Below are 13497 nucleotides of genomic sequence, written 5' to 3'. Positions count from 1 at the left end.
ATATATGAACACACCATGTGATCCTGGCTATAACACTGTCTATAGTATATATGAACACACCAAGTGATCCTGGCAAAACAGTGTGTATAGTATATATATGAACACGCCATGTGATCCTGGCTATAACACTTTCTGTAAATATATGAACACACCATGTGATGCTGGGAATAATGTCTATGTCATTGATTTGGATTGACTCTAGGTTATCCAAATGATCTCTGCTGTTGATCTCGATGAAATTACTCCGGCTGTCAGATTTCATTTCAGGATAGCGGAGAAGGACAGCAATTTCTCAGTCAAGGACAACGGCAGTAAGTGAATAGACCAGAATAATATAAAGGGAAAAGGGACCTGAAATTATGCCGTGCAATGCCAGTCAATGAGTGTTGAAAAATGTAGCAAAATTCCAGCTGTCTGATTTTAATAGAAGTTTTCACTCTCAATAAACCTTTGTTAAAGTGAAATAAGGACTTCATTAAATAACATTCAACACAAATAAAACCCACTGGTAATACATAGTGACCGACTCGTAAGGAGGCTAGAGATTAGTCTCTACATGCTCTGAAAGCACTCGGGATGAGAGATTTGAGTAGCAGGGATTGTTTCCTCTGAGGAACCTCCTTACAAAAAAGATTTAATAGGAAGTCGTCAAATTGTGAGGGTTTGGTGGAGTTGTTGGGGTGAAACTGCTCCCATTTCCAGGAGGCTTGGCAACCAGAGAACTTCCGTTTTTACTCATTCATGGGAAGTGGGCATTGCTGGCTGGTCCACCATTTACCACCCATCCCTCATTGCACTTGATAAGGTAGGGGTAAGCTGCCTTCTTGAACCGCTACTGTCACATGCTGTCGGGACACCCACAATGCCATTAGGCAGGTATTTCGGGATTTTGACTCAGTGACAGTGAAGGAACAGTGAGATATTTCCAAGTCAGGATGGTGAGTGGCTTGGAGGGGAACTTGGAGGTGGTGGTGTTCCGATATGTCTGTTGCTCTTTGTCCTTCTAGATGTAAATGGTCACGGATTTTTTTTTATATTCATTTGTGGGACGTGGGTGTTGCTGGCTGGACAGCATTTATTGCCCATCCCTAGTTGCCCTTGAGAAGGTGGGGGTGAGCTGTCTTCTTGAACCGCTGCAGTCCACCAGCTGTGGGTTGACCCACAATACCACTAGGGAGGGAATTGCAGGATTTTGACCCAGTGACAGTGAAGGAACGGCGATATATTTCCAAGTCAGGATGGTGAACCGCTTGGACGGGAACTTGCAGGGGCTGGTGTTCCCATATGTCTGGTGCCCTTGTCCTTCTAGATCGAAGTGGTCATGGGTTTAGAAGGTGCTGTCTAAGGATCTTTGGTGAATTTCTGCAATGCATCTTGTAGATAGTACACACTGCTGCTACTGAGCATCGGTGGTGGAGGGTGTGGATGTTTGTGGATGTGGTACCAATCAAGCGGGCTGCTTTGTCCTGGATGGTGTCAGGCTTCTTGAGTGTTGTTGGGGCTGCACTCATCCAGGCAAGTGGGGAGTATTCCATCACACTCCTAATTTGTGCCTTGTACATGGTGGGCAGGCTTTGGGAGACAGGAGGTGTGTTACTTACCACAGTATTCCTAGCTTCTGGCCTGCTCTTGTAGCCACTGTGTTAATATGGTGAGTCCAGTTGAGTTGCTGGTCAATGGTAACCCTCAGGATGTTGATAGTGGGGGATTCAGTGATGGTAACACTGTTGAATGCCAAGAGGCGGTGGTTAGATTGTCTCTTATTTGTGAGGTGCTGTCCAAAGACCCTTGGTGAGTTACTTCGGTGTATCTTGTAAATAGTACACATTGCTGCTACTGAGTGTCGGTGGAGGAAGTGGATGTATGAATTGGTGAATTGGGTGCCAATCCAGCAGAGTACTTTGTCCTGGATAGTTTTGAGACCTAAAACCTAAATTCTGATATCTTTCATCCCCAAATATTACTATTCTTCTCTCTGCCTTTAAGACACTTGTTTAAACCTACCCCTCTGGCCATGACCTTCGTCACCCTACCCTCACCATCACCTTCGTCTTCCCCCATTCCTCACACATACTTTTTCAATTGATGGGTTTTGTTTTTGTTTGTTCAATCCATTTGTTTTATAATGTTCTGAGAAGCACCTCAATGTTCCACTATACTAAAGATGCTGCTATATAAATGCAAGTGGATGCTGCCGAGCCAGTGAGAGATCATGTATGAATTAGGAGCTGGAGGAGGCCATTCAGCCCCTCGAGCTGTTCTGCCATTTGACAAGGTCATGGCTGATCAGATTGTGCCTCCACTCTACATTCCCAGCTCCCCCATAAACTTCTGAGCCCTTTGTTGATCAAAACTCCATCTACTTTTGTCTTTATAATATTCACTGACTGTGTCTGAAGTTATCACTTAAATGGTGGCTGAATAGGTTGGGGGTATTTTCCCTGGAGCGTCGGAGGCTGAGGAGTGACCTGATAGAGGTTTATAAAATCATGAGGGGCATGGATAGGGTGAAGAGCCAAGGACTTTTTCCTAGGGTAGGGGAGTCCAAAACTGGAGGGTATAGGTTTAAGGTGAGAGGGGAAAGATTTAAAAGGGACCTGAGGGGTAACGTTTTCACGCAGACAGTGGTGCATGTATGTAAGAGCTGCCAGAGGAAGTGGAGGAGACTGGTACAATTACAACATTTAAAAGGCATCTGGATGGGTACATGAATAAGAAGGGTTTAGAGGGATATGGGCCAAATGCTGGCAAATGGGACTTGATTAATTTAGAATATCTAATCAGCATAGACAAGTCGAACCGAAGGATCGGTTTCTGTGCTTATGACTCTATAGTGCCTTGAGAACCAGGGGCATGACCTCAGGATAAGGGGCAGGCCATCTACTATTGAGATGAGGAGGAATTGTCACTCAGAGGGAGGTTAGTCTTTGGAATTCACGACCTCAAATGGCTGTGGAAGCTCAGACATTGAGCAGGTTCAAGACACTTATCAATAGGTTTTTGAATAACATTAGGGGATGTGTTGATAACACAGAAAAGTGGGGCTGAGGAGATAATCAGCCATGAATCAGAATGTTAAAGCAGGTTCAATGGCCTTATCCTGTTCCTATATTCCTAAATTTCCACCGCTGTCTGGGGAAGACAGTTTCAAATACTCATGACCCTCTAAGACAAAGGATTCCTCCTCATTACTAGCTTAAATAGATATATAGGACAGCTTCAGTATCACCTGGAGTATTGTGTACAGTTCTAGCGCCACATTATGAGAAAGATGTGAACATATTGGGGAAAGTGCAGAAGCAATTTACTGGAATGGTTCCAGGATTGAGGAAATTCAGTGATGAGGAGACAGATTGAGGAATTTGGGACTGTTCTCCTTGGAGAGGAGAAGATTGACAGGAAATTTGATTGACGTTTTCAAAATCGAGAGCGTGCTGCATAGAGTAGATAGGGAGAAGCTGTTTCTACTTGTGAAAGGAACATGAAAGAGAGGGCATCAATTTAAAGTGATCTGAAAATGACACAGGAAAGTCTTCTTCACTCAGTGAGTTATTAGGGTATGGAATGCACTGCCAGGAAATGTGGTGGAGGCAGCTTCAATTGTGGCATTCAAGAGGGGCATGGGATGGTTATTCTAATTTTTAAGAAGTGGGTATGGGGGAAAAGACAGGCGTTTGGTTAATGATGCTCCTTTGAAGAGCTGGTACAAGCATGATGGGCTGAATGGTCTCCTTCAGTCTCAGGACACTTCTGTGATTCTGGGAAATAGGAGCCCCTTCACTTTTAAAACAAGTCAGCCACCTCTACTCACTACAACAGGTGATTGAACAATATGTTAAAATGATACAGGGTTAGATGAGATACACTGAGCATGCTTTCAATGTCTCCTCTGCAGCCCAGGTCAATCTGCCAACTAACTTCTACAGGTTCTATAGCTGTGGTTTCTGCTGTTGTAGAATCTGTGTGGGTGCTAACAGATTCAGTTACGTGCACAGCTAACCAAACAATCAACCACAGAAACTAGATGGCAGTGTCACATCATTAGCACACAAGTAATCACACAGATTCAGAACAGGAGTAGGCCATACAGCCCCTTGAAACAGCTTTACCATTCAACAAGATCATGGCTGATCTGATCATGGCCTCTCCATTCTGAACCTGAATTGTTAAAGGATCAAAATGGTACCTGCAAATGTGGACTTTTGCACACCACTATGTGCTGTGTCCAGTCAGAAGGAAAGAACCTTATTGCAATTAGAGAGTCAGAAAGCATTATTGAGTGAGTCCCTGAAGCAAATAGGAGCTCTGGATAAAGCCATTTGAGCATCAGATCTGTGCTGAGTTTCTGAAGGAGCTAATTAATTCCACCACTCCAGCTCCATGCTTTCCCAAAACCCTGCAAATATATCTTTTGCAAGTATTTATCCAACTTATTCCAAACCAATTTGAAAGTTACTACTGAATCTGCTTCCACTGTCCTTGCAGGCAGCACATTCTTACATAAAAGAAAATTTCTCATCTCCCGTCTTGTTATTTTGGTGGTGTAATGGGACTGCTATTTAGCCAATAATAGCAGCCTCCTGTTCTGAGGATAGGAGGCCAAAACCACCACACCTGCAGAGATTTATAGATTGCAATAACTCAATGAATTAGGGAACTGGGATTAAAAAGCTATTCTCAGTAATGATTATCATCGTTTGTTGTAAAAACCCATCTCGTTCTGCAGACACAATGGGCTCTCAGTGGCTTCTTCTGCATTTCTGTGGTTCATTCATGTCCTTCAGGGAAGGAGATCTGCTATTCCCATCTGGTCTGACCTATATGTGACTCCAGACCCACAGCAATGTGATTCTCTCTTAACTGCCCTCTGAAATAGCTGAACAAGCCACTCAGTTCAAGGCAGTTCAGGAAGCTAAACAAATGCTGGCCAAGTGAGTGAAACCCACATCCCATGATGAAAGAATTAGATTCTGTTCACTGGAGACATTTTGTTTTTTCCAAAGCTCTATCACCAACAATTGTTAAGCAGGCTCTGTACATTTGTTCCATGTGCTAAGCAAAATAGCCCCAACTTCTCCAATCTCATCATATACCCCTCATCCCGGTACCATTCTAATATATCCACGCAGTACCTTCTGTGCGATGGAGCAAAGAAGGATGAGAGGTGACTTGATAGAGGTGTACAAGATGATGAGAGGCATAGATAGAGTGGATAGTCAGAGACTTTTTCCCAGGGCGGAAATGGCTATTACAAGGGGGCATAATTTTAAGGTGATTGGAGGAAGGTATAGGGGAGATGTCAGAGGTAGGTTCTTTACACAGAGAGTGGTGGGCGTGTGGAATGCGCTGCCGGCAGTGGTAGTGGAGTCAGATACTTTACAGACATTTAAGCGACTCTTGGATAGGCACATGGAGGATAGTAAGATGTAGGGTATGCAGGGTAGATTGATATTAGTAGGATAATAGGTCGGCACAACATTGTGGGCCAAAGGGCCTGTACTGTGCTGTACTGTTCTATGTTCTATGAAGCTTTCCTATGGGATAGAAGGGGCAATGGCACAGGATAGTGGAGAGCAACAAAGCTCATCCTCTCTTTCTTGGCTTTGCCATTTCTCTCTTACTCACTCTGTCTCTCTCTTCTTTCCTCCCTAGATAACACGGCAAACATCACTGTCAAACAGGCAGGCTTTGATCAAAACGAGGCCAGCAAGTTCTCATTGCTGATAAATGTCTCTGACAATGGGAATCCATCCCTGCGCAGCACCGAGAAACTGGAGATCAACGTGTGCTCCTGCGACCGAGACAGGAATCCGATAAACTGCCGGCACTTTGCTCCGCTCACCTCAGGAGTCACCGTCACTGTCCTGCTGATTATCTTCCTCTGCATCATCATCGCTATCAGTGAGTCAACTTCTTCAGCAATGTCACTTGCCCTTTTGTGCTATTTGTCCCACTATCTGCTACTGTCCCTTCTTATTTTCAACATACATCTCAAGAACTCTCCATCAAGTGACCGGATGGCCATTGAAGAGGGATTTGTACATCAGGGTGATAGAACAGAATGCAGAATACTGTGTTACAGCTATGGTGAAGGTGCAGAGAAAGATCAGATCTAATATACGAGAGGTCCATTCATAAGTCTGATAACAGCGAGGAAGAAGCTGATTTTGAATCTGTTGGCACGTGTTTTCGAACTGTTGTATCTTCTTTCCCATGGAAGAGGGTGGAAGAGAGTATAACCAGGGTGGGAGGGGTCTTTGATTATGTTGGCTGCTTTCCCAAGACAGCAGGAAGTGTAAATAGTGTCAATGAAAGGAGGGCAGGTTTTCATGATGGACTGGGCTGTGTTCATCACCCTTTGTAATTTCTTGCAATCTTGGGCAGAGGAATTGCCATACCACACTGTGATGCATCCAGATAGGATACTTTCTACGGTACATCTGTAAAAATTGATAAGAGTCATTGTGGACATGCTGAATTTGCATTTATGTAGCACCTTTCATGACCACGGAATGTCAGAAGGTGCTGCAAAGTTAATAAAATACTTTTCTTGAGGCTATCGTAATGTGGAAAACACAACAGTCCATTTGCACACAGCAATATCTCACAACCAGCAGTGTGATAATAAATGACCAGACAATCTGTTCTTTTGTCTTGTCAGTTGAGGGGCAAATATTGTCTCAGACAATAAACAGAACTCTGCTGGCCTAATTTGAAATTGACTTTTTACATCCATTGAAGATAGTTGGTGCCTTGGTTTAAGGTTTCCTATGAAAGGTAGCACCTCTGACAGTGCAGCATTCCCTCCGAGAGATAGCAAGAACTGCCGATGCTGGAGTCTGAGATCACACAGTGTAGAGCTAGAGGAACTCATGACCAAACCCTCCCTCTCATCCCCGCCTCCTTGACCTGTCCATCTTCTTTCCCACCTATCCGCTCCTCCCACCTCACTGACGAATCCCCACCATTGCCTATCTGTACTTACCTATCACCAACCCACCTACCTTCCCCAGCCCCACCTCTCCTCTCTCTATTTATTTCAGGGCCCCCTACCCCTCCCCCATTTCTGAAGAAGGGTCCCGACCCAAAACGTCAGCTTCCCTGTTCCTCTGATGCTGCCTGGCCTGCTGTGTTCCTCCAGCTCCACACTGTGTTATCTCAGCATTCCCTCCGTTACACGCAGGGCTCTTAGCTGGATTGTTGCTGGTTCCGAATCCTGCCATCAAATCCAAGTGAGGCTCAGAAATTCACACAGCGTCGAAACCCACAAAAACCCAACTCGGTCTTTCTGTACAGGTCTACAATTTATTATTGATCCTCTCTGAGCAGGTAGCCTGAGGCTCTGGTGATGTGTGTTCAAATCTCACCCCACCAGACTGTGTTTCTTAATTTTAAATAATAGACCATGTTTTTTTTTTCTTTATATTGTCCCACATTGTGTTCCAACTTGCATACAAATTGACTTACAAATGGACTGCAGAGTGTTGGCATACCTGTCTGGTTCCCTAATGTCCTAATGCCCTTGAACAGAGTGGCTTGCTCAACTGTTTCCATTCAACAGCTTGGAGTCACATGAGTTAACACAGATAAGGACAGCAGATTTCTGTCATTAATGGACCGGATTTTTAAAAATTTCAGATTGATGATAGGTTGATGATAGAAGTAGTAAGGATGACACAAAGAATCTGCAGATGGATACGGACAGGTCAGGTAAATGGGCAAAACTTGGCAGATGGAATACAATGTGGGAAAATGTGAGATTATGCTCTTTGGTGGAAAGAATAGAGAAGCTGAATATTATTTAAATGGAGAAAGACTGCAGAAAGCTACAGAACACAGGGACTTGGGAATCCTTGTGTCCATGAATTACAAAAAGCTCGCATCCAAGTTCAGCAGGTAATAGGGAAGGCAAATGGAATGTTGCAAAGGGAATAGAATATAAATGTAGGGAAGTTTTGCTAAAATTATACAAGGTACTAGTTAGCTCACAGCTAGAATACTGTGAGCAATTTTGTCTCTTTATCCAAGGAAAGATATAATGGCGTTGGAGGCAGCCCAGAAAAATTTCACTGGATTGATCCCAGGTTTGGAGGGATTTTCTTATGAAAGGTTGAGTAAGTTAGAATCCCTACAGTGCAGAAAGAGACCACTTGGCCTATTAAGTCTACACCGACCCTCCGAAGAACATGCCACCCAGACCGAGTCCCCCACCCTGTACCCACATTTCCCATGGCTAACAAGTGAATGGGCAAGAATTTGGCAGATGGAAGAGAAATGTAGGGAAACTGTGAGATTTTACACTTTGGTGGGAAGGATAGAGGAGCTGAATATTATTTAAATGGAGAAACACTGCAGATTGCCCATTGTTGCCCAGGCTGCACACTGTAGGCAATTCAACCTGGCCAATCCACATAACCTGTACATTTTTGGACTGTGGGAGGAAACCAGAGCACCTGGAGGAAACCCACACAGTCACAGGGAGAATGTGCAAACTCCACACAGTCACCCAAAGTTGGAATCGAAACCAGGCCCCTGGCACTGGGAGGCAACAGTGCTAACCACTGAGCAACCTTGCCACCCAAGTTGGGCCTGAACTCATTGGAGTTTAAAGGAATGAGAGGCCACCTTATTCAAACATGCAGGATTCATAGGGTATTTGACAGGGAAGATATGGAAAGGTTGTTTCCCCTGTAAGAAAGTCTAAGACCAGAGGGCATAATCTCAGAATAAGGGGTCTCATGTTTAAGACAGAGATGAGGAGGAATTTCTTCTCTGAGTAAATCTGTGGAATTTTTTACTGCCGTTTGTGAGTATAGGAAACATTTGTCTGTCAGCTCTATATGAGACAGCGTTTGCAAGCACCAGCATTCGTAATTCAGGGACCCCCAGTATCTTTGTGATCCAACATAACTGGGCCTGATTCATTTCTTCCACATTTCTTGCAATGAATTAAATTCAAATTCTCCAGCCTTGAGGTAGTATTTGAACTCATGTCTAAAAACTCATGAGTGTTTGTCCAGACCTTTGAAATAGTCTCTCCAGTGTTGTAACCATTATGCTACCATACTCTGTCCATCAATACCTATTTAATCCTATTTGGTAATCCTTGTAGGCTTCTATTCCCACCTTTCCTGGCTTTTCAGATTTGCCCCGAGTATCAATAACTCAAGGCAGTTCTAACAACAGTGTACATTACACGTTTGTTTTATATATATCCAATGTTCTTTCTTAAAGCAAACTACATGTCAATACTGCAAAAATAATGAGTGTACCCATACAATACTTACATTGGAGATAGTAGGAACTGCAGATGCTGGAGAATCTGAGATAACAAGGTGCCCCATTTCTGAAGAAGGGTCTAGGCCCGAAACGTCAGCTTTCCTGCTCCTATGATGCTGCTTGGCCTGCTGTGTTCATCCAGCTCTAAACCTTGTTATCTCAATACTTACATTGATCTGGTTTATGTGGATGTGTCCAAGGATTAGACCAAAACATATGATCAGTCTGCTCTGTATCAATCTCCAGTCACTAATCACGTGGCCCGCCCTGAGCTAACAATCGCTCTGAGGCAGGCTGTCTTATATCATTTGTCCTTACAGACAGGCTGTGTGGTCATACTCTCACACTGTCCAGTCTCCAGCAGTTTGATCACTGGAAAACATCACACACATCGTAAACCACGGCCAGTTTGATCATTGACTCATTTGGACCTGTTTGTTTTCTCTGGAAAGAGGCTGACCTCTTGGTTTTACCAAACTTTGACCTCAACCTTAGCTTGTTCCACTGTTGGCATTTTTACATCATCCAGTCAACCATATAACACTTACAGAGCACAATTCTGTGGACAAAGCACTCTTTGCTTAGCTGCTAAATGGTCACATTAACATCTAATGTCCTGATCTGTTTTAAAGACCCCAGCCTTTCGGACTTACTGTGACAGCTTAGTCTATTACTGTTAAGTTACAACATTTAATCCAAATGCACATTCTTTAGCGCACAGATGCATATCAAAACCAGTGAGCTTTCTAATTACCAGTTTGTCATCTTAGCACAAACTTTTCATCAGGGCAGATGTTTATTTTGGCTAACTTACGAAATCTCAAGTTACATGCTGCAGCGCAGGTAAGGTGCCATATAAATGCAAGGGGTTGTTATTGTGTTTGTGGTTCACGAGAACCAGAAATACAACACGTGGCAGACAGAGGGTAAATTTGAATGGGAAATACTTTATTTTGTGTCCTGTCAGGTTCACAGTGGGCCTCTGCTAGCTGCCGCATCTCCCCAGTCCGTGTCACGGACCCAATCTCTTAAAGGGGCAACACCACCCAGTTACATACATAACAGTTGTAGCATACTTCCTCCTCTTGGAAAATGACTGACTTTGTTCTTCCTTTACCCTCAGTGCTGATAGTGCCGATTGCCTATCGCAAGATACAGAAGAAGAATGCTTTTGTTGGGCTGGTGAAGCCTCCCGGTGAAATTCGAGAGCAGTTGGTGAGGTATGATGAAGAAGGAGGTGGGGAGATGGACACCAACAGCTTCGACATCACGGTGCTCAACTCCCTGCGGGTAAACGGCCCCCAACCAGCCAAGACCATGAACTGCAGCCCTGTTTATGCCCCCATCAGGAAGCCCAACAACGACATGGGCTCAGTGGTCAGGATGAAGAAGGATGAAGCAGACGGCGACAGAGATGGCCTGCCCTACGACACACTCCATGTCTACGGCTTTGAAGGTGCTGACTCAGTCGCCGATTCACTGAGCTCCCTTGACATCTCCTCTATCGATTCTGAACAGGATTACGACTTTCTCAATGACTGGGGACCCCGGTTTCAAATGCTGGCCGAACTTTATGGATCAGATCCATATAGGAAGACTGGAGAATATTGAAGCAAGTGAGAGAGAGATGTGATTTGTGTTTTTATTCAGGTAGGGGAGTTTACCAAGTGGGATGAGGAAGAGGAGCTATGAAATGTAACTGGATCATTAGTTTGTATAACACAAAAATATCAGAACAAGAGGAGGTCATTTAGGTCATTCTACTGTTCAACTAGACCATGTACATTTTTTAAATTAACCTAACCTATTAAGATTTGGGAGCAACGGTAGGCCATTCAGCCCATCTGCTCTGCTATTCAATGAGATCATGACTGATCTGATAATCTTCAACTCCACTTTCCTGCCTTTTCTAGCCCCTGATTCCCTTCCTGAATAAAAATCTGTCTGTACAACCTTGTATATTCTTAACGACACAGCCTCACAGCCCTCTCCAGTAAAGAATTTCACAGATTCACACCCCTCTGAGGGAATAAATTCCTCAGCTCTGTTTTAAATGAGGGAACCCTTCCCTCTGAGGTGATGCCCTAGGCTTCTGGATTCCCCCACAAGGAGAAACAACCTTGCCACATCAGGGATGTTTTACACACCTTTGGAGCTGGTGGGATTTGCATCCAGGCCTCCTGACCCCAAGGTAGGGACATTACCAGTACATAGCAAGAGCTTTGTGGTTGGTCTGTATCCTAATTCTGTCCACCGTCCTGTTTTCATAACTGTAACTAACAAAAAACACTTTGTTTTCGCTCGTAGTATGAATGTCCCTGCCTAGACTAGCATACATTGCCCTCTGCGCAATTAAGGATGAATAGTGAAGAACCTTATTGCTGTGGGTCTGGAGTCACATATAGGCCAGACCAGGTGAGGAGAGCAGTTTCCTTTCCTGAAGGACATTAGCGAACCAGATGGGTTTTTCCAACAATCAACAACTATTTCATGCCATTATTAGACTCTTCATTCCAGATTTTTATTGAATTCAAATTCCACCATCTACACATAAGACCATAAGACGTAGGAGCAGAAATTAGGCCATTCGGCCCATCGAGTCTGCTCCACCATTCAATCATGGCTGATAAGTTCCTCAACCCCATTCTCCTGCTTTCTCCCGCTAACCCTTGATCCCCTTGATAATCAAGAACCTATCTATCTCAGTCTTAGCAGGGATTTGTCCAACAATAATACCACTAGGCCATCACCCACTCAGCATTGCATTGCAACACACATTAATAAGGACTAAATTAATCACTCTAAAAGTGAGAGGCAACCACCGAGTAAACTTGCAGATTCCTTGATTTTGGCTTCCATTACAATAATAGTGTGTTACATTGCCAACACAGAAGCTCCTGGTTTGGTTCAGGTCAATGTCAATGAACTGCAGATTGTTGGTGGGAGTGAGCTGGGATGGCAGGGGAGTGATGATGTGGCAAGTCTTTCTTTCATTTGACTTTCAGTCTCAGAAGGTTGTCCTGGGATACAGTCAGAGCCTTCTTCGCTGCTGCACTGATGGCGAATAACACCAGATTGCATTGAACTTAACAGCATTGAAATAGACCATTCAGCCCATCCTTTCTATTCCATTTGAGCTTCCTCCACTTCATCCAAATTGTCTTTCATTCTCTCCCGGATTCTTGTTCCCTCTCATACCTATACTACTCCCCTCAACCTCACCCTGCCATAGTGTGATCCACATATTCTGAGCAGGGGAGTTTCTACAGAAGATTCTGTCGGATTTATAAATGATTATCTTATATTTATGGCCTCTTTGTACATCTACTGCCCTATTGATGAAACATTGCAATACTGTGAAAGAAAAAGCAGAGGAGGTGAACTTTAATACAACTTTTTTTGCAACGGGGGTTACAATTTGCAGTTTCCTCAACTTGCTTTAACTGCCTACCAATCAGGAGCTGCCTTTATGGGGAAATTCAAAGGGCTTTGGGCATTCTCATTCTGTAACCATGGAAACACTCAGGCCTATCTCATCTTGAATATACTTTAATGAATTTTGTTCAAAGCCATTAGCATATTTAGTTGCATTTTAAATGTCTTAACTCTTTAGATTGATTTAACACAGCATATAATGGGTTACACCTCTTGTGCAAAGGATTTTATCATAACTTTTTTTTAAAAAGGAACTATTTTTGAACGTAACTTTTAAAAAATCTTGAAGCAATCAGCAATAGGTATTTCACGTGTGTGCCTTCCTAAGAGGAATGTGTATTTGTAATAATTTTATCAGTACTTTGTTGGCAGTGGGTAATAGTTATCCAGTGGCTGGTGTAACTGTGTTGTATTGAACACCCTGTTGTTACAAGGTTCTTTGTTTTTACGTTGTCTTTCTGATGATTGGAGAAAATTTGTTAATAAAAGATTTGTAACGTTCATGAATAACTGTTGTTCAAGAGTACTGGTTGATAACAATAATGGGACAGTAAAACTAGAATTAATATTTTAATATTAATTTTTAATATTAATATTAATAACACCCACAACCATCTTCTGGTCAATCCCTTCTGATGGACAGTAACTGCCTTGCTGTGATTAAATGCACAGAGCCAGACCAGTCTCTCCTACACAAACAGCATCACACTCTCACACAGACTCATGTGACTACATCCTGATAATAATAAAAGAAGTCACAGGGGACAATTGACTGCACCCTGG

General features: G+C 43.4%; 1 protein-coding gene across 2 annotated transcripts in view; it reads left to right on the top strand.

The window, feature by feature from the left end:
• The window catches only part of LOC109935025 (cadherin-18-like), a 52372-nt gene extending 39151 nt beyond the window's left edge, over positions 1 to 13221 (top strand). The window contains exons 10-12 of one of the 2 annotated variants that reach the window (XM_020533702.2): positions 203 to 311; positions 5653 to 5901; positions 10403 to 13221. In XM_020533702.2, coding sequence (XP_020389291.2) covers positions 203 to 311; positions 5653 to 5901; positions 10403 to 10890 — 846 coding nt within the window. In that variant the 3' untranslated portion in view covers positions 10891 to 13221. The remainder of the gene's footprint in view (positions 1 to 202; positions 312 to 5652; positions 5902 to 10402) is intronic. The other variant, XM_048605899.1, reaches the window with a different exon arrangement.
• The last annotated feature ends 276 nt before the right edge of the window (positions 13222 to 13497 follow it).

Source organism: Rhincodon typus, chromosome 15 (assembly GCF_021869965.1).
Source record: "Rhincodon typus isolate 14 chromosome 15, sRhiTyp1.1, whole genome shotgun sequence".
Taxonomy (NCBI): domain Eukaryota; kingdom Metazoa; phylum Chordata; class Chondrichthyes; order Orectolobiformes; family Rhincodontidae; genus Rhincodon; species Rhincodon typus.
This window is presented reverse-complemented; position numbering and strand designations above follow the sequence as displayed.